Below are 21,396 nucleotides of genomic sequence, written 5' to 3'. Positions count from 1 at the left end.
AATTTGCCACCTTTAATTTCTTTGAAGGCTTTTTATGTTTGTGTTCTTCATTCTATATCACCCATGTGTATTTTTTCCAGTTTGTGTTTTTAGTTAGTTGAAAATATCAAACACAGAATTCAGCAGTACTTTCCCCCTATTTGAATGCTCATTGCTATGGTGATAGTTCCAGGAGGGAATGTTGTCAGGGGTCTTTTAAAAGATTTTTATGTTTATGGTGTAACTATTTTTATTATCTTGTGAGAGAAGGTGACAATTATCTCTTGCTCCTTGTTTAATGCTTTGTTATGAACTGGATTGTTTTTTTGCAGCTTGTTAGACTTGCAGGCATCTTTCTATAGTGATGTGCAAGCATACTTCTGTTTTTTTTTGTCCAAATATTCAACGAAATTAAATAGATGTGCAGAGGAACGCAGACTCGCAGCTCCCCCTGCTGTCCAAGGCATATCCAGATTTGTTCACACAATCCCCTCCTCCAATTCTAAAACAAAAATCACAAGCAATCACATGGCTCTGCCACCTCTGACCTGACTTTTCCCTGCCCCATTACTCCTGTTTTTGAAGGGAACTGATCTTTAAAAACCGGTGGCAATAGTAGCACCCATTTTGTTTCCTGTTTGGAGTTGGTCAGTTCTTCATGCCAGTGTGCATCACCTCCTGTTACTCTTGTCATTAGCCTCTGGAGGAGAAACCATCACCAGTGGTACAACTAGCTCATTGTCCAAGACCTCCCAGGCTTCATTCAGTTCAACTGTAAGTTGTCTTTGGGCTCTTGAGGTGCATCTATAGAGTATTTGACCAACTTTTAGGAATGAATTGAATATGGTTTGGGATTTTTTTTTTTCATCTCTTTGCTGTTTGGCAGACTGGCACATTAAACCAGGCTGAAATCAACTGTGGTTGTAAATGGTCCATAAAATATGTGTATCTGGAAGATGCTTACCCACTTGTTAGTGCTCCTTTTAACACTCAAGTTACTTTCTTGTTCCAGATAATTTTACACTGAAGTTCGTATCATTTTTAGATAGGATATTTGTGGAGCGAACACTTGTTTGGCCAGTAAAAAAAGTGCTTGCAGATCTGCCAGTAATGCAAATGTTGAATTAGGTGCAGATATGAGTTTTTCTTTCTCTTATGGTGTTGTCTGGCTATATATAGGCACAACATCCCTTCAACAGATGGCTGCCAGAGTCTGTTGTGACGTAATGGGAGAGTATAGTTGGAGTTAGATACACATTTTTGCTTCATTAGGGCCATGTGCAGACTCTGAAGGTAATAGGTTTTCTTGTGCAGGGTGAAAGCTTTTGTTCTGATGCGGTTACTTAAAGCTTATTACTGAATGGGGGGTGTGTGGCAATTTTTTACATATATCTATGCATGTGTGTTGTGTTGTTGTTTTTTTTTAAGGTAGTCAGCAATTCTTACCAGACTGGAGTGAGAAGTTCATTTCCACTGACCTGGTCGCTTCACTAATCTAATTTTCAGATTTACTTTCAACTATGACAGGGTTTTGAAGCTGCCTGTCTTACATTTACCTGAATTATGCTGATTCTGGTCTCATGGTTACATACGCTGTACATAGCAGTGTTACATTTACATTACAGTCCAAAATAACCTTTATCAGGAAGCCTACTGATAGACTTGAGGTATAAGTAGGAGATACCATAAGTAGTTTCCATAGGCAGATGGAGCCAACTTGTAGGTGAGGTCTTCAAAAAGCACAGGAACTTTGGTGTTAGAAACACTGTTAAGCGTAGGATGACAATCAGTGAAAACAGTCTTGCTAAAACTCAAGTGCTTTGGTATTTTCACAAAACTTACATTTCCTGCCAGTCTTCTGCATGGGTATAGTTCTGTAATATCACATATCAGAACTGAAAATGCTCAGAGATTTTTTTTCTTTGGGTTGAAATATTTAAAATTCCTGCATTTCCTGAAGGAGTTTTTTCCTTGCCAACACTTACAGACAGTGAGAGACATTTTTGCAAGTCATTTGCAGATGCCTCCTTTACAGGAAAATGTAGACACTGTTAGTTTACTGCCTGAATTGAATTTTGAAAACCTGAATTCTATTTTTATAAATTGGAGTGGATTACTTTTTCAGACATATCATTTTGTTACTTGTTATTTTTATATGTAATCTTCAGTGAAGAGAAAATTATGTTTAATCTAGATATTCATATGTCCCAGAAATTTGTGAGTTGGAAAAGTTAAGAAAAAATCTTATAAAACAAAATGTTCTGGAAAGTAGTTTTAAATTATGAGATTTTAAACCCACCCGCACAACTTCCACACCATTTAAAAGCTTATATCAGAACTGATGGGGCAGGACTAAGAACAAAAGCTATTGGTATTACAAAGTTAAGCAAGAAATCCTCTGTACCCTGCTGTTCTGGCCACGATCACAGCTGCACTAAGCTAAAACCTACTCCCCCACCCCTCTTGTGACCTTAGCTGCACTTCAGCACACAAAGAACTGAAGCAAAAAGCCAACTCCAGTAAATATAAGATTCTGCCACTTGCAGATATACAGACTACATATAAAGATAACGGCACGCGTGCTCTTGTTCGCAATTCAGCTCTCACTTTCTATGAAGTGGACTCTGTGTATTTGCCTCTGAATTATTTGGACATAAAACTTTCCAGACTGTACTGGTGTGTTGAGATGAACTCTGTGGCTTTTGATGGGTGCTGAGGCTTTGCAGAACTACCCATTACATTTATAACAGTGCTAATTTTTGAGAGCCACGCGGAGAAAATTTTAGATTCAGCCCAGCTGATTTGTTCTTCACACTGCTCCTGCGGTGAAGAGGATTGATTTTTGTGTTTCTTTTGATATTTGGCTTCCTTTCCTCTGGTATTCAATGCTTCAGGCCTTAATCCTTTAACCTTGAATCTGAGCATCAAGGCTTCAGGAGGGATCAGGTCTTTTGATGGAGAGAGAACGTCTTTTGTTGTACCAAATGGTTGGCAGTGGTATAAGTCAAGACAGCTCTCCAGACAGTATATATTTCTCTGTTGTGTTAAAAGACTATAAACAGAGGGTGGGTTTAGTGGGGATTATAAATAATCTAGAGGAAGGTAGGGTATTAGAAGCAATGGAAAACAGTTAATGACTTTTATTTAACATTTCACCAATAACCAGTCTATCATGACAGATGTGTACTGGGTTGCCAAATGCTATAGTCTGGGTAATGGTTCAAAGCTCAGTGTGTCATGGAAATTGCAGTGTGTTCCCTGATGGAACAGGGGAAAAAAAGCTTTTCAGTTTCTCAAAGGGCAGTATTTGTGGAAGCAGATGCTTGCTTGCCCTACCCAGCATAAAGAACAGTTCTGTGGGCAGCCGGGAGAGTTCGTACTGCTGGGTTTTTATAGGATCATTAATTATATGTTATAAGGCAGCTAAGCATGGCATTCCTAACTCGATGAATTCCATTATGAATGGCCTTTTCATATTCTTCATCTCATTATATTAAATGCATGTGACCTGAAGTTTAGCTAAAGTTATTGTTCGGGTTAACTTTCATTTAGTGGTTGCCCTAGTTTTAGAAACATTATGATCTTTAGATTTTATGGAGGGACAGGTTTTTTTATGAATGTTTTTGCAGCACTATTTTAGATAATTTCTTTTAGAACTAGGTAGGAACCTCTGTGAGGTAGCAGGGAAGGGATTTAGTCACTCCTTGATTTGCCTGGAGATTTCTGTACCCATGTCCCTGGATGACAACATCTAGTTACACGGATTTGGCTATCATCTCTCTGCCAATAACTCCTAAACCCTCTGCTCTGTTCTGTCTAGTCTTGCATATCTGAATGCCTTCCTGACACATAATCCTGGTTGTTTTGCCTTCAGATCATTCCTAATCTCGCCAAAACAGAACTCCTTACTTTTTCTTCTGAATTGCTCTTCACTTCTGATTTTGATAACACCATATCTTCCCTGTCACTCAGACTTGTAACCTCAGGGTCACTCTCCTTCTCCATACACATCTGGACTGCTGACAGCTATTGCAGCTTCCTTTTCCTTTGCAGCAAAAACACACCTTCAATGTGTCAACAGTTAAAACACCACCCCTTGTTCTAGTCCTTCATCTTGCACCTTGACTACTGTAAAGTCCTCTTTGACTGCTCAATATTCATTCCCCTCATTCAGAATAAGTTTTCCAAATGGATATCTTGACTGCTTATTCAGATCTTGTCACTGTTGCTTCTCTGAAACCCTCCTTTGAAGGTCAGTTGTCCACAGTATCAGTCCGTAGGGCTATGCAGAAAGTCACAAAGTTGTTTCTTATTTTATTTTCTCTGCCACCTTCTCTTTTTCACTCCATCAGTTACATGGTACTCAGAGTTTTGTTGGCTGTTGCATGAACTTTCAGCCATGTACTGCTACCACATTCCCTAATTCTTTCTGGCTTTTGGAACCACTATATCATGTCACAGTGACTTCTGCCTCCATCTGTCTGTTCTGACTATGTCTTTCTTGTTTCACAGCTTAGCTCTTCAAGCCCCTTCTTTTTTTTTTTTTTTAACAGATTTTGAATGCTTTTTTCCCCTCCCCATCTTCAATCATAATTTGATGAGTTTCTAACTAATGCATCTCTTACCACTGGCTACAAGGATGGCCTCTGCCTGGTAACTCCACCTAAAATCTAAGTCATACTCAAAAGATATCACCAGTGACCTAGGGAAAGAAATATTATAACCCAGCTGCAGTGACAAATCATCAGCTCTTCTGTGTAGAAAAGTTTACATATGGCTTCTAGCACGCACAGGAGTTTGAAACAAAACAATTTGCAAGTATGTTCAGTCTTCTGTCAATAATGCCATTCTTCACCTCTCTGTGTATCTACATGCCCTTCTGTTTGATTGATGTGTAGTTAATCCATTTTTTCTCTTTAACTTTGTGCTCCCTTAATCTCCATCTGCATCTTGCATCGTTTTTGAAACAATTATGTCTCTCAGAGGTGGGCTAAATTTATATACCAGCTGTAGACTCAGTAGGGCTGAGGTGTTTTGGCAACACAAAAAATGCAAGCCTCTTAAACCCACATCACAGTGCCAGAGTGGCACTGGTGGCAACAGCTCTGGACAGACACTTCCAAACAGGTTATAACAAACTTGTGCAAAGGTAGACTTCCAAGACCTAAGATCAGTAGTGGAAGCTGTAAGATGGCAAAAATTGCTTGTATCTGAACTAACAAAAGTACGTGGTGTATTTGTCACATTCAGTTTCTAGGGGCAGGGAACCATCAGCCCAGAGCCTGGGCAGAGCCCACAGCTTTACTGCACACAGCCTGTGCCAGGATCTCTTCCCTTGATACTGGGCATCAGACTGTGCCAATACATATCTCACTGATATGTGCCTCTGAGCAAGGCCATGGTTTCTTTGTGGTTTCAATTCTATCATGTTTCTTTATTTCCTGAATATAAGAGTACAACACCATGTGAAATCTATTCTGTAAACATCTTGGTTGAGTCAATATTTGGTGGTGCTGTCACATTCACATAAAATCCATGCACTGAAAGGAAATCTTTCGCATGATTTTTTTTTTTTTTATTTTTTGTGGGGTCCAGGCCATGGTTTTTAGAGTTGTATGCCATCAGTTAGGCGTCTAAGTCTGTATTACACTTGTAATTAATACCTGTTTTTTCTGTCAGTAGCCATCAAACACACTATGAAATATGTAACCTTGGTGAATCCAAGGCAGTTGAACTGGACAGAAGTGATATTTTAAATCTTTACCAAGAGCTACTTTGTCAAATCTACATGTGTTGGGCATGGTAATCCACTAATCTGAGTAAAATTCAAAGTCTAACTTCTCTATTTACTACTTTTAGAGCTACAAGATTTTTTTAAAAGCGGATCAATAAACAATCTCAGTGTTTTCATTTTACTAAACAATATAATATAGATGAGTACTAGTGTAGTAGTAAATCATTAATATACTCCTTAATCATAGAGAGACCATGTCCCACAGATATGGTGTAATTACGGATAAAAGGCTGATGAAGCGTAAAGATGCATCAGGAGGGGTGTTTCCAACAGAAGTGGGATAGTGTATGACACTGTTTTAAAAGATCCTAGTGTGAGAGCATTTAGGATGCCATGTACATTTATAGTTGCAGACCTGGCTGTATTCTAACATGTCATTGTTTTTCATCACTGTAAAACAAGAATCAAAAATCATATAAGGATTGTATTTGGCTGGGGAGCCAGTGTGATGCAAGGAGACATGTTGGCATCATGTTAGAGCAGTGCCTTATACCTAGGCTGAGCCTGTGCCAACACACTGAGCCATTGATGTTTTTGAAATATGAAAAGCATTACAGTCTCCAGATTTACTAGTCCCAAGATTTCTAAGACTTTGGCAATAACAGACCTATATAAGGTGAAAAAAAAATAGTAAACTGTGATTAAAATGCTTGATTCAGTTATCATGTGATACAAATAGAGATGATTAGAATAAGAGGACAGAATTTTAATGGAAAAAGATGGGTCCTGTAAGGGTGCTGCCATGTTGATTTCAATGGTAATGATTCCTATTCGTTAGAGAAATCAGATTCAAGGACAGCAGCCTCAGAAGAACCGGAAAGATAAAACTTCTAATTGTGTTTATTATGGAATTTGATGCATTTATTAAAGGCTTTCCTTGAAACATGTTCCCTGATATCAGGGGAGCTGTCAGTGACCAGGAAGGTCACGCCAGGATCTTTAGGGGTACGTGTATTTTCCCAGGTTAGTGGTTATTAGTTTTCATTGCTATCAGTGTCAGAAGTTAGCAACTTTATGTTCCTTCATTTCCTAACTCAGAAACCAGGGATGATAATTTATCATGCCAGTATCCTGAATGTTGAAAATCAGCATCTATCAAGTGCAACTTTGTCAATGAACAGAAGCAGCTGTAGATGTTATGTCTTCTGTAACTCTTCTGTCTGCATATAGGCACTACAGGATCCTCCAGAACTCTTCATTTTATGTGCATATGTAACTTCTCATAATACCTACACCCAAGAGTGCAATCTTGAATATCTGTTGCTCTAGTTAGGCATCTCTTCAAAATGTTGTTTTAATAGGGCATACTGGAAATGCCATGAGAACCTACTTTCCAACTCTTACTGTGTCCCTCTTCTGCTATATTATCACTTATCCTTAGCAAACGTTTGGTCCATGATGTGATCCATGAAATTGCTGTGCATTTAGTGAAAGCTCCTGTTATCGACACCTATCAACCTGTCTGGAAACTCCTATAGAGAAAAGGGTGCTTATGTACCGATACTCTTAGTGAAGGAAAACACAAGGACTCTCGCACCAGTCAGGTGGTTACCTGCACCCTCAGACTGATCTCTGCAGCAACAGCTCAGACACAGCCTGTTTTGCAATACAGCCAATCTACTGTAAAGTCTTTTGTTCTGGATGAGCTAAGTAGAGAAGGGATGATGCATTGTTCTTCTATGCCTTTGTCACAATCAAATTGCAGTCTAATTTGGGGGATGTTTGTTCAGGAGATAGCTTGCATTATGGCATTTCGATGGGCACCTTGTGAATGGGGCTGGCTCTCAGCCAAACAATAGTGATGCTGGATAAGGCAGGCATTCACTTTGCTGAAGAGCATGTGATTCTCCTTCTGAAGGAGAGAGTGATGTGGCTTGATCTACTGTAGAAGTTTGGATTTAGTTCAAAAACTTTGTTTGTCCTAAACAGGATTTTGCATCATTCCTTATGGTACTCTCACTGGTGACAGCTAGTCAGGCTTTTCAGATATACAGACGCTGTTTTGAAGGATTGTTTTTATACCTATGACTTGACATTTACATGACTTTCTTTTGTGAAGGCTGACAGCACTGCTTGCTGGAACGACAGCTGCTCTGCTCTATAAGAAAGGCCAAACACACAATCACAGCATTTTGTCCTGCTAAAGCTTTGCCAGTCTTTTTTCTGTGGCCATTTCTCTATGACTGATTGAAAACGTTTATGTTGGAATTTTCTTTGGATTCAGAAGAGAAGAGAGTAAAGTAATCAGATCTCATTTCGCTGTTTATTAGGAAAACTAAGATATGTGGGAAGGGTTCTGATAGGGAGTTGAAATATAGCTAACTGAAAGCAGAATGAGGACAGGACTTCAAATGGAAAGCATGAATATAACTTTAGGTGGAATTTAGCTTAGTACTTGCTACAAATGGACCTCTAATTCTGAATATTAAGTGAATTCTTGACTTCATTGAAGATAAAGGCAGTATTCTGATTGATTCAATGAGGCCAGGGTTTCACCTATGGCTGGTATGATCTAATAGGTCATTGCTAATTAAGAGCATATGTGGTCTCAGTTCTTGCAGGTGAAATTAAATATCTGAGCACCAGTCACTGAGGGAATGAGGAAGGAACTGGTCTCGGAAAGAATGGTCTGGAGAAGCTGTGCCATGGATTACTGTACTCTGGTGCAGCTTGATATAAGGAGAATTTAATAGCAAAATGGCTGGTATAACTCCTCCAAGATGAAAGAAAAGTAAACAAAATGCAGGAGGTCCAAGAGAGACAGTTCCAGAGAAAAAAACCAACAGAGAAACCTGATATAGCCATAGGCATTACTGGATTTGAGGGTACTGAGTCCGAAGAGGATTTAAGAGATGAAAGCTCTGCATTACTCCCCAGCAATGTATTGTGTGCAAAATAACATGTAGACTGTAGGTCATCACTGCCTGTTTTCTGTGACAAAAAAAATCATTTAATTACAAGCAGATATGATAATACTTGAATTTCAGATCCAGAATTCTCACTGACTGCTAGAGTGTTCCTCTACCTGTTCCTGCCCTCCTGCCTTTTACCAAGAAAAATACGTGAGAAAGGAGATGGGCTCAGTTCCGAAGACTATGGACCTGTTGGAATGGGTCCAGCGGAGGGCCAGAAACATGGTCGGAGGGATGGAACACCTTTCCTATAAGGAAAAGCTGAGGGAGGGAATTGGTCTTGTTCAGCCTGAAGAACAGAAGGCTTCAGCAGACCTTATTTTGGCATTTCAATATTTAAAGGAACCTCATAAGAAAGATGAGGACAGACGTTTTAATTGGGTATATAGCAATAAGTCAAGAGGTAATGGTTTTAAACTAAAAGAGTCTAGATTCAGACTAGATAGAAGGAAAACTTTTTTTTTTTGCCGTGAGGGTAGTGAAACACTGAAACAGGTTGCCCAGAGAGATGGCAGATGCCCCATTCCTGGAAACATTCAAGGCTGGGTTAGATGGGGCTCTGAGAGACCTGATCTAGTTGAAGGTATCCCTGCTTATTGCAGGAGGATTGGACTAGATGACTTTTAAAGTCCCTTCCAACCCAAACCATTCCATGATTCTATGATCTCATAACTATAAATGAACATGCTCTCTAGAAAGGAAAGCAGCTGTTTCTTATTAACATGCGCTGGATCCCAGAAGTGTCATTAACATGCTGATGCATCTAACATAAGCCTCAAAATGCCAGGTTTCATAATTGGGCCACGAAATCTCACTCTAGGCTTGAGTATGGCCTTCAAGGTCTGTATTAGAATGGGATATTTTTCCTGCTTTTTAAAGGAGTGGAAAGCTGTTAAGCTTAGATTTTTTTTTTTTTTCAAGCACTCTGTGTTTCAATACAATAAGCTTTAGATTTTTAACTGAGTTTTTTAAGGTTGTTGATCTGCTGAACATGAGAAGGTTGTTTTTGTGGTGAGGAATGGCAGGGTGATGGTGTTCAGGGATGAGAGACTGACCTGAAGTTCATGCTGTGCTTCTCCTCCTCTCCTGCAACACTCTTATCTCTCTTCCAGCTCTACTCAGCCATCCTGTAGATTTGCACACCCTACACAAAGCAGTAGTGGACCAATCTGCCGCCTCTGTCCTGTGTGCTGCTCTGGTGGCTCCTACATCTTGATGTGCTTCTCTACAGCCGCTGGAAGGAAGGGGCAGGCTGTGCCCCTCAGAAGAGGACTCTTGGTTGCAGGTGGAGATGTGCTAAACAGGGCCGTGACTTCCACCTCTGTTGTCAGGGTTTTCCTCATGATTGCGTCTAAGCAGACACACATGTTGTATTGCACTAATTTCAGGTGTCTCCTTTTCTCAGTGAGGTGAGTGTTTAGGACTTGGTTCCAGTTCTCTTCCACTTCTTCTGACCTTCTTACTGTCCAGGGACCCAGCTTCTTTACTGCATCAGTTTCTTATCTTCTTTGCCTTGAGTATTAGGGTAACCACATCTGACACATTGTTGGAAAAAATATCTGAGGCACTCGGCTGTTCTGGAAGTAGAGGCTTACAAAGAGTAACACAGCACACTTGAAAGGACTGAAAAAGTTGTGGTTGTTCAGGAGACCACTGTCTGTGCTTCTTAGATCCACTCATCCCAAGTCTACAGTCCTTTTTGACCCGCAAATATTTTTTTTTTTTTTTTTAATTTGCCGTACAGACAAGCAACTTCCCAAACACTCCCACTTTGGAACTGATGGTTTCCAAAAGTGTGGTTTGATAACTTGATTTAAACTGATCTAAATCCAGACCCCTGCTGAAAAGAAGATCCTGTGAGATATTAACACCTTCTTTGTCCCACCACTTGTGATAGTGCTGCTTTATACCAAGCTGACTCTGGAAAATGATCTGGCTGAAAGCTCTTCCAGCCAAAGTGTGTGTGTGTGTGGAAGCAATTTTCAGCCTGTTTGTCAAACTACATCTGAAATGGTGATACAGGTTCCAGCTACAAAAACGTATTGCTTGGGTTGTCTAATTATCACCAGTTTTGCATCATTAAGTATTATGCATTTTTGGCCTGATATAATTGCAGCAGATTGCACACATGAGCTGTTAATTATTTTATTTTTAAACCAGAAATTGTGGAACAGGAAAATAACATTCCAACATGTTTGCTTTTGGAGCTAACCTACGACAGCAGTCTGTTAGTTAGATAATGGTCAAACTCGTAAGCCCTTGCCTCAATGGGGTGCAGTAGGGTACCATTAAGGCAGCCATCTGTTGAACATATATACTGGAGGCATGAATTGCCTCACATTTTGGGTTTCTGACTAGTGATAAATGTAGTCATGTTCTCTGGATGCCACTGATCTGCACTGAAAAAATGCATGGAAAGATCAGAGTTCAATGGAAGTATCCAAATTTGGGATCCATGACTGGGAACCCATCAGGTAAGTGCTAGGTACGGAACAGGGAAGAGATGAAATGTTGTAGGCGTACATGTGCTGGTAGTAAATCCTACTCTGTGGCAAGAGTCTTAGCTGCTGAGTTGCTTATTGATTCAGTAGATCTGTAAAACTCCATTTGCAGACCATGGCTACCATTATGTTGGATTGATTCATCAGTATGAGCAGCTAAAACGAGTTAAATTGTATCAGAGTTTTCCTGCATTAATTTAAAAATGAATTTAGTTGGCTTTAAATGGACATTTGTTTTAGTATCTTGAAGAACTGACTTTCCTCTATTAGAGCAGAATAATGCATCTATATGGTACCCTAACTTGAACAGTACATAAAGATTAGTAAATAAGACCCCATTAAAAATACTTATAATGTAAGTAACATGGCTCCCAGTAGCCTTTCTAATGTCCATTAATGCTTATTCTGAGGATTAGAGCTCATTTTACTGAGCCATTTAGTCAAACCGTGTGATTATTTAGAAAGTTAATTCATGCATACTAAAATCTAGCTTAAGTAATGCAGAGGGTAGGAGGTAAAACTCTATGGAGACGATAGTCCTTTTTGTTATTTAATGATCAGCCATAATTAACTTGCAAATTTGAAATAATTAGAACAAATTAAAGGTATTTAACTTTGCCTCCCTAAAGAAAAATTCAAATTGCACCAAATGCAGCTTTAAATTATTCAAGTCTCAGAGGTCTGTGCTGGGTTTTTTTACAATGCCTTTTCTATGATGAGAATACCAATCTGCTTTTTGTCAGAAAGCATCCTATCAAGTAATTGTTCTTTGTGTCTAATAAATGACAGCTATTCTTCTTTGTAAAAGTATTTCAGTCTCTGAAGACTACATCAGCATTTCCATGGCATTTTAATTCAATAAAACAAAAGGTTAATGTTTTTCTACTTCTTAAGGAATGCAAATACTAGCAGTATTCAATGGGTCCTGAATGACATTTAAAATTTGCCATTCACGCTCAGCAGGAATATCGCGATATGAGGCGCAGACAAAATGGGAAAAATGTTCAAGGTGTGTTTTCCTTTGTTGCTGGTGTACTTTGATATTCATAAGGAGGCCACAGTGCTGAGACTGGCTTCTTTTCTGGTGGTGCTACTCTACAACTCCTGCCTTAGTATGTAGGTTAGGTAGGTTAATAAGGTCTTTATTTAGACAATTTTCTCTGTTGTGTAGTTTCAGGGAATAGCATGAAAATTCATCGGATAGTGTGGTGCCTTGAAGGACCTTGCATGGTGCCTACTAACCATGCTGCATTTGAGTAGTATGATAGATTTCTGGATCTGAAAATAGAGAAGATCCTGTTTTGTTGCATAATCTCTCAAACTATACATGACTGAACCCATTGGACGATATGTTAGTTTTAAATTTTCCAGGTTGCAGTAGTCACATCATTCATTTTACTAATTATTCTACAGGTGAATAAGTAACTACGTTCTGAAATAGATATTTTTTTCTTTTTTTTTTTTTAATTTTATTTTTGGTACGTTGTTATTTATTGAATTTTTGTATCTCTATTACTCCTTTGCCTCCTCGGTCTGCACACCTCTCAAATTAAGTGCTTGTCATTTTAAGATTGGACTCTTTATCCTTACTTGAGCAAAACTTTAGTGTGAGCTTTCTTTTATTAAATACTAAATAACTGGATGCTAATTAATTGTTTAGTGAGCTATAAACTCAGCTATGCTTGATTTTGTTATTTCTTCATAAATAAGCTTCTGTAACTTCTTCTTGGTGTCTGTTTGACTTGCTGCTGCCATAGCATTATTTAAACCAAAACTCAGTATTCTAGAGGTAACTGCACCATGTAAAAGGTATTGCAGTGAAGCAGTCAAGTAATCATCTCCTCATCTGTGAGCCAAAGGTCACTGTCTTCACAGAAGATCTGTAGGTTGTTATTAAATGTACTTTAAAAAACTCAGAAAGCATCCAAATAATGACAACCGCAGTGTTTTTAAGTGCTGTTAATCATCAAAGTACAGGCAAATGGAATATCAAGTCCTGTGTTATCAGAGAAATCTGGTCAAGTATTACACCTTTAAGCCTCTTTAAACAGTTATTAGGGTACAAACCCACCTTTTGCTGTGCTCTGTGTTGCAGGAATTAGTAGGTTAATAATTTCATATAATTCAAGTAAGATACTAATTTAGTCCACCATAAATTTTAATAACTGCAATATTATTAGTGGCCACACAGTTTGAAGCCCTAAAGTAAACGAAGGTTATACAGAGAAGTTTTATCCAACACTTCAGTCAGTTATTACAGGTCATAAGCCATTATATAATGTTCTGCATTAATAATACAGGAGTAATACTAATTGTCCAACAAGTGCAGTGAGCCCTATTAAACAATGCCTTATACAGCACATTGATTTGAAACTTTTAATTTAGCTATCATTATCTAATGGGAACATCAGATATCATCTTTTTCCTCAGATGTACAATAACTGTAGTAATGTAACCTTTCAGGTAAAAGATTCTTGTGAATCAACCTCCACAAAGCTGTATCCCAAATAATACAAACTCAGTGGCAGTCTTCAGGTTGCCCATGTAAAATTGGTGTTTAAATAGGAAAAAGATTTGTTTAATCTTCTGTTAACTTAGAAAAGCTGTATGTCACTCCCATGATTGCCAATAGAGCAGTATAGTCTTGGGATGGATTCATGTGAATAATCCAAAGATTTTTTTCATGTTTTTAATTGCTTTTTATAACAGTGATGGGGCTAATGACATATACATGTTGGGAATCCACATTTAAAGCCAAAGTTATTTCCCAGATAATAGAATTTGAAAGTAGTAGATTGTAATTACCGAGAGAAAGATGGCTCGCCATAGCTTTCTGTCTTCAGACAATCACATTTTGTGATTGTCTGTGTCTGCAGAAACTGAAGTCATGCTTGCTCCCTATCACCGAATTTGCCTCCTGGCTCTATCTGTGCAGTGTTTATGATCTTGTGTTGAAGTTCATCTTGAACCATAATGTTTCGTGTTATCTTTTCTTTTCTTACTCCACTCAAACTGCTGCACTTGCTTCACCAGTTACTCTCCCACCAGCTTGCTCATACACTCTCTGTTCATTCATCTCACCTCTTGTCTCATCTCTCATCCCTTTTATTCATGAATCAATGTATCACCATCCCTGGAGGTATTGAAAAGATGTGTACGTGTGGTGCTTAGGAACATGGTTTAGTGGTGGACTTGGCAGTGTTAGGCTAATGGTTGGTCTCAATGATCTTAAAGGTCCTTTCCAACCTAAATGATGCTGTGATCTGCTTCCCTTTTGTAAACCATGACTCAAGTTTTCTCTTCACATAATCTTCTGTTTCGCCTTTATCCTAGTCAAGTGAGCATTTTTTAATTGCTCTTTCTTCCAACCTTGCTATGCTATGCTGGACAAAGTATTTTCTGCATCTTCATCCCACTTGTCCTGTCTTAACTCCTCAGGAAATTCAAGACCTAATGCTTCTAGGGAATGTGCCAAATGCCATAAAACACCATATGTAATTGTCATAGTGCTGCCAGCAGCTGATAACCAAAGACTCCTGATAAAGTAGGTTGGTAACTCTTTGATCCTTAGGCATCCTCCTTTCAAACATTGTAAACGTATTCAACGAGCTCAGCCAGCAGCATGACAGTTACACTTTTGGAGAGTGAAAGTGGGGGAGAGAGCTGGGTGCAGTGTTAAAAGGGCTGAAAGCATCATGTGATAGCATGACCGTTCTTTCCTTGCAGTGTACCAGTGTTGAAATATGAAGATTATTTTCCAAGGACACCTCCAGTGAACAAAACCTCCAGAACACCACGGAGCAGTGGTGGGAGCAGTTCGGGGAAGAAAATGGTTGGCTTTGGTGCAAATGTGAAAGATGGTCAAACCCTTCTGATGCAAACCAAGAGGGAAGGCACCAAGTCAAAGAAAGGTAAGGAGAAGCATACTGTTTTGCAGGGCCACGGGTGTGCTGATGACATTCAGAAACTATGTATATATATGTGTTCGGGAGCGCATCAGTAAAATGCACAATTAGAGGGAGAGGATTGCAAGCTGCTTGAAACAACCCAAGAGAAGGTAACTGCATTTAAAATAATAATGAGCATAGAAAACCTTGTAAATAACAAGTGGTCTTCTTGGCTGGTGTTCCTGATGGAAGGGGCAAAAATAACCCTTTAGCCTCGAAAAGCTACTTCAACAATTCTTTTTCCTTTCCCAGCAAGCAGATAGACTAGGTGCAGTGGGGCTTGCTCTGGAAGTGTAATCATCTTCACATTCTTTTCCTCCCCAAGTAATGGCTCCACCATCACAACGTGATATTTTGCCACACAGTGATGTCTGTATGGCTAAAATCTGTCCTGCTCTTTAGCTTAGCACCTCCACCTAAGGAGAAGAAAAGCAGCCTTTCTTAGGAAAAGAAAGGGTTGGAAAAAAAAGCAGCTTGGATGTTTCACTGCCGAGCCTTGAATATAATCCTTGGTTCAATTATGAGCTAGCTTTTTTTTTTATTTTAGCTTGTCAGCCAGTTTGCCGTATATGTCAGCATAAAAATAAAGAAAATGGCAAAATGAGAAGAAATGTGGTGCAGTTCTCAAAGGAACAAATAACTTGTGTTATTGGTTAAGACCGTACCAACATTAAAAAGCAGTCCCTGTGAAGAAACTTTCAAAAGGGTATCATCAGCCTGGACCCAAACAGTGGCTGAGGTTAATCTCTTCCAAGGCACAGCTACAAAAGTTGGAAGCCTGTAAAGGGCTTGTGTCCAAAAAAATCAATTTCTAATTTGAAACAAAATCATTTTTGACTAACAGGGGTTCAGGACCCATTACTTTTGCTGTATAGTCTGCTGACATTTCACACTTTCTGTTGTGCACAATGAATCCTAATAGTCATTTTATAACATTGCTACACCAATCAATTTAAGCAAGAGAAAGCCGTTACAATTCTGCAAAGTTTCAGGGGCAATTTTCACTGATGGTTTTCTTTTATGTTTTTTTCAGCTATCATTATTTTTTTCTTCTCTTTTCCTCTTCCTTCTCCCTGCTCCTTCTCAATACTGTAGTGATGAAATTGAGATTTTTCACAGTTGGATGATGGGTTTTGTTCCTTGAATAGGGATAGTCCCCCAAAAGTAATTTCTTTTCCATAGATTCAGGGAAAAAAAGTCCAGCCTGGCTTCTTCTTCATTCATTCATTTAATTTTGTAGTATTTAGGAGAAGTTACAAGATACATCTGGCTATTGCACATAGCAACTGAGCTGCACCTATGCTGATTTAGTGATCTTAGTGGTCAACATGATGCCTGAAGATGGTGGGTATCTGTTGCAAACACTTACTGGGATTGCTAGATTTAAAGATCTAGAGCTGCATGGCAAAATTTAACTTAAACATTAGCACTTGCTGTGATATCAGATAAAGTTCAGAGAAATGCTTTCAAGCTGTGGAACAACCTCGGGTCTATTACTGATTTGAATGGCTTGTTTATCACGAGGCAAATTACCTAGCACTAATCACTGAAGTTGAAGTCTTCTGTATTTACTACCTTTTTAATTGGCTTCCCTCTGTTATATATTTGGACTCCTTTAACAAGCATACACACATACTTGTAAAGTGTTTTTTCCATCTTTGGGGATCACCAGGGAACAACGTCAAGTTTCTTAATTCTAGTTACCTCTGGACTTAGCTGACTCTGTCCTTCCTTCTGCTGTATCTTCCCATATGTTGCTTACCTGGTGTTTCTGCTTCAGAATTTACTTTTTTATTGGGAAGCAATTATGTAGCATCTCACAAAAATAAAACGAAGGATTCTAACACTGTTTTCTGTGGTGAAATTTATAAAAATACAGTATTTGCCTTACTACATCAGAGTGCTGAGCCAGCAAGCCTGGGGGTCTGTCTTGGACAGTGCTCAGTAGCTGTTGTGTTAATGCAAAGTGATCCCTCTACTGCAGTGTGTTTACTTGAGCTCTGTCTAAACCATGAGACATGGGAAAGGGGAATGAAGTCAACAAGATGACATCTTGAGTCATGAAACTTGATGTTATTTAGCCACATACCTAAAGGTGGCCTTTTGGTCAGAGGACAGCAGTGGTGGATACTGTGTACAGAAACATGTCCACTGAAAACTTTTTGACAGTCAGTTATTAAACTATTGCTACAGAGGTTTATTTTTTTCATGCTTTGATCTATCTTGTCTATTTAAATTGTATATTCTTCAGGATGGGGACTGTCTCCAAGCACACCTTAGTGCAGTGCCAGTGCTGATATTGGCCTTTGGGATCACTATATAATCTCCTTGTATCACTGGGAATGGTGGTTGTATCTGGGTTATGGTGCAAGTCATGGTAGTGTCCCTCCACAGCAGCACAGGCAGTTATACGAGACATTGGTGGTGTCCTGTTCAAGTACCTTGTCCTCTTACATATATATATATATATATATATATATATATATATATATATATATATATATTATTTTTTTTTGAGAAGATAAAATGATTAATTGGGAAAACATTCCCATGTTGAAATGGCAGAAGGCTTTACTGCCCACAGGACTGCTCAATTACTGTGAGTGCAGTGAGTCTGGAAAGGGTGATTTTGTAATAAACCTACTTTTCCATTCTCTCTGTAGATGTTTAGTAATGGGGACAAGGGGATTGTTAAGCTGGTCCCATCTCATGGAGTGAAAGAGGCACTTCTGCTCTCTTTTCAGGGTAGAGCTTACTGGATCAGCTTAGGCAATCAGCTTTTATTCTTTAACTGTTGCTTTTTGTCTCTTATTTCTGTTTGCTCTTTGATTTTTATTCCTGTGCTTTAGCAGGTGTTTGTGTCTTGTAGCCAAACTTTTTTAGTTGTACCAGCAAAACTTTCAGACGATGAACTAATCTTCAAGTCTGAGATCTCTTCAGCAGTAAATTGTTTTTATTGGTGTCACCAGCAGCTATGTCAATTTGTACTAAGATCTAACAACTTGTCTAGTTAAAAAGCACTGGAATACAGAAATGTGTGTTTCTCTTCCTTTCTGCCCTGGAAAATTTTGGTTCGGGGCTAGGAAACTAAACTAGATTCTATCCACTGCATTCTGCAATACTGGGCAATTTACTTCTCTACATTTCTGTTTAAAGTCTTCCTCTTCACACCCCTCCTGAAATACCTCTTCATTGAAACAAAGAAAGAGCTATTTTTCCCTTTGTGTCACTTTGAGGGACATAGCATCTGCATGATATTGTATAGCATGTACAGCTTTCCTTTCCATATGTAAAATAAAAATCCAGAGAAGGAAAAATATTTTACCTCATAAAATCTGTACTTTTCCAGGGGCTGATTTTTTTGCATAGTGTTTGTTTTTTAGTAGGTTTTCTAACGTAGCTTCTTAGAGATTCAGGATCTGGAACTTCTTCCCTTGAGGGAAGATTCTTCTCTACAATCGAATAGAGCAATTAGTTAATATTAGTGAAGCACTTTGAAGATGTGAAGTACTATATAAATGTTAAGTATTATGAATATTAGTATTACTCAGTTCATAAAGATTTCTTTCATCATTGTCAACCTAGAGATCCCTTTGCTTACTTTCATCCCATTACTCCTTGAACCAGCCTCAACTGTATTTCTTCATTCTTAGTGTTTACACTTTCAAAATGTAGACTTCTGTATTTCCCCACTTTCTTCATATTTTAGTTGTCTGTTTCTCAAGCAGAAATATACAGCTATTTGAACTTCCTCAAATGAGTCTAATCTACTTCAAACCATTCTTATACTAAATTAACCAAATTGAAAATAGTATTCTTAGCATTACTATTTGGAAGACATGTATAATTGCTTTGGGGGTAGCTTGCCTTGCAAGCTTACATCGAGTTCATTTTTTGCTAAGTTCTCTCCATTGGTATCAGGATTTAGATTATCACACCATATATGAGCTTTTTTTTTTCCAAGGGTGAATGTGCCTATTCTTTTTCCATGTTTCTTGCTTCTCTTGATCATCTGCAAAGTCTCCAGTCTCATACTGTCTTCCAACACCTGCAAATCTAATTAATTTGCTGTCATTTGTATCACCCCAGTTCTCTATGACTTTTCATAAATAATTACCAGTCACTTCATAAATTCATTAACTAATTCCCTTTAGCCCTGAAATATATATCCTTCAGACTAAAGAATTTGTATCTTTTTTTTTCCCCCCTGATAATTTCTTTTCATCAGCTTTATATAGGCAGGTATTATACATCAACATGGTCTTCATTATCTCCTGCTTGCCAATATTCCTTTTTCTTTTTTTTTTTCTAATAGTGTATTTTAAAATTATTAGTGACGTGGCCATTTTAGAATCCTTACTGATTTAATCTTCTTCATATGTTCATAGACCTGCTTGCTCTTTGGTGTTTCTATTCCCTCAATTGACTTGCATGCCTTTTTCAAGATGTATATTTAAACATTTTTTTGTTTAAATATGCACTTATTGAGGATTTCTTGCTACCCCTGTTTTATGTCTGTGCAGCCTAACGGCCTCAGTATATTACTACATAGTTACTTTTGTTGTTTTCAGTTTCTAGCCCTGGTTATATTTTCAAACTTGGGTCTCTGAACAGTCCCCTTGAGGCTGTATTGGCCACTTCCAAGTCCATATATTTTCTTTTTTGGAGAGATACATCTACTTTGCTATGAATGTAGCATGTTGACCATGTGCCAGCCTTTTCTCATATTCGGAATTGAATATATTCTCCCACGCTCACCAGGTTTTTATTACTTCGGTATTAGTTACTTAAAATCCAGCTGCCTCATTCCACTGTCACGTGAAATGATTACTAAATACCTCTTATTTGATCATAAAGCCAAAAGTCTTCCAGCCTTTATAGGCATACCCACTCTTCTCATCATGGATTGACAGACTATCAAGTTACCAGGGACATACAATCAACATATATCTCCATGATATTTCTAAGAGTTCCTTCACTGGTAATTAACTATTTGTTAGGCAAGATTTTTTTCACTGCATGGTACTGAAGAACAATGCATTATAGCAGGATGATAACCCGTTTTTTTTTTGTTAGCCTGCCTAGAATACACCTTAAAATATGTGGTTTTACTATATTGTGTGTATTTGTATACATCTTAAATCAATGCAGTATTTTAAATCATTTAAATCCCTTGGACATTGTAAATTTTGCACTGAAGCTGGAATTACATCCTTGTGTTGCTTCATGTTTCAGCATGGATGGTAGATAATGTTGCTGTTCACAGAACTGAGAAATACTTAGGCATGACAGAATTACTTAAAGAGCTAAATACTGATTTGACTTGAATTTTTGCTGAGACTTGTAGTTTTCCCTGTACTTACTGTTTTACTTAAGTGATTTTGGTTGGACAGAGCTAATTAGGCTAGATGCAAAAAGCCCAAACCCACAGACTTTTGTGTAGTAGATCAGATTACTTCTAATTTGCCTATTCCACTACCCTCTGACTACCTGTATGCAAGTTGTTTAACTGAATCCTATCTATAAAACCCAGTTCTCAGTTGGGTGGGTGAAAGGCAGAAGATGGGTGGAATATTGGCTAGACTACCACTCTCAAAGTGTTGTCATAAGTCCAGCTGACTTGCTAGTGGTTAACTGCTTAACATTAACAACCTGGACAGTGGGAGAAGGTGCACCTTCAAGCAAGCTTGCAGACAGCTCCCACTGGGGAAGCAGTCAATATACTGGAAAGGCCCAGTATTCAAGGGACCTTAACAGGCTGAGAAAATGGTTTGACAGAAACCTGTTTAGGTTCAACAAAGGTAAATGTCAGTTACTTCAGCTGGGTTGGACTGATCTCACGTAATACGACTAACTGGGTGCTGACAATCGAGTAAGAAGTTTTGCCAGAAAAGAACTGGGTGTCCTGCTGAACAGCAAGTTGAACACAAGTCAGCAGTGTGCCTGTGTGATGGAGTAACCAAACCTCATACTGCTGGGCCGTAATAGCAAAATTGCGGTCATCATGCTGATGAAGTGACACTTCCCCTCTGATCTACTCTGATGAGACTTTGTCTGTAGGGGCTGGGGTTCCACAGTGCAGGGAGAACATTGACAAACAGTAGGATGTCCAGTGGAGGCAACCAGGACAGTCAGGAGGCTGGAGCCTATGACCTACTGGGAGAGGCTGAGAAAGCTGGTTGTGTTCAGCCTTCAGAAGGGATGGTTCACCACAGATCTTCCTGTTTTCTTCAGCTACCTAAGGAGAGGGTGTAGAGAAGAGG

The 21,396-nt window shown here is 38.7% G+C and overlaps 1 protein-coding gene across 5 annotated transcripts in view; it reads left to right on the top strand.

The window, feature by feature from the left end:
• Nucleotides 1-21,396, top strand: part of KIAA1328 (KIAA1328 ortholog) — a 179,932-nt gene that overhangs the window by 126,102 nt on the left and 32,434 nt on the right. For all 5 annotated transcript variants that reach the window (XM_042804445.1, XM_033011112.2, XM_033011115.2 and 2 more), the window contains one exon: nucleotides 14,913-15,097. In XM_042804445.1, coding sequence (XP_042660379.1) covers nucleotides 14,913-15,097 — 185 coding nt within the window. The remainder of the gene's footprint in view (nucleotides 1-14,912; nucleotides 15,098-21,396) is intronic.

This window comes from Tyto alba, unplaced genomic scaffold (assembly GCF_018691265.1).
Source record: "Tyto alba isolate M040663 unplaced genomic scaffold, T.alba_DEE_v4.0 Super-Scaffold_42, whole genome shotgun sequence".
NCBI lineage: Eukaryota > Metazoa > Chordata > Aves > Strigiformes > Tytonidae > Tyto > Tyto alba.
This window is presented reverse-complemented; position numbering and strand designations above follow the sequence as displayed.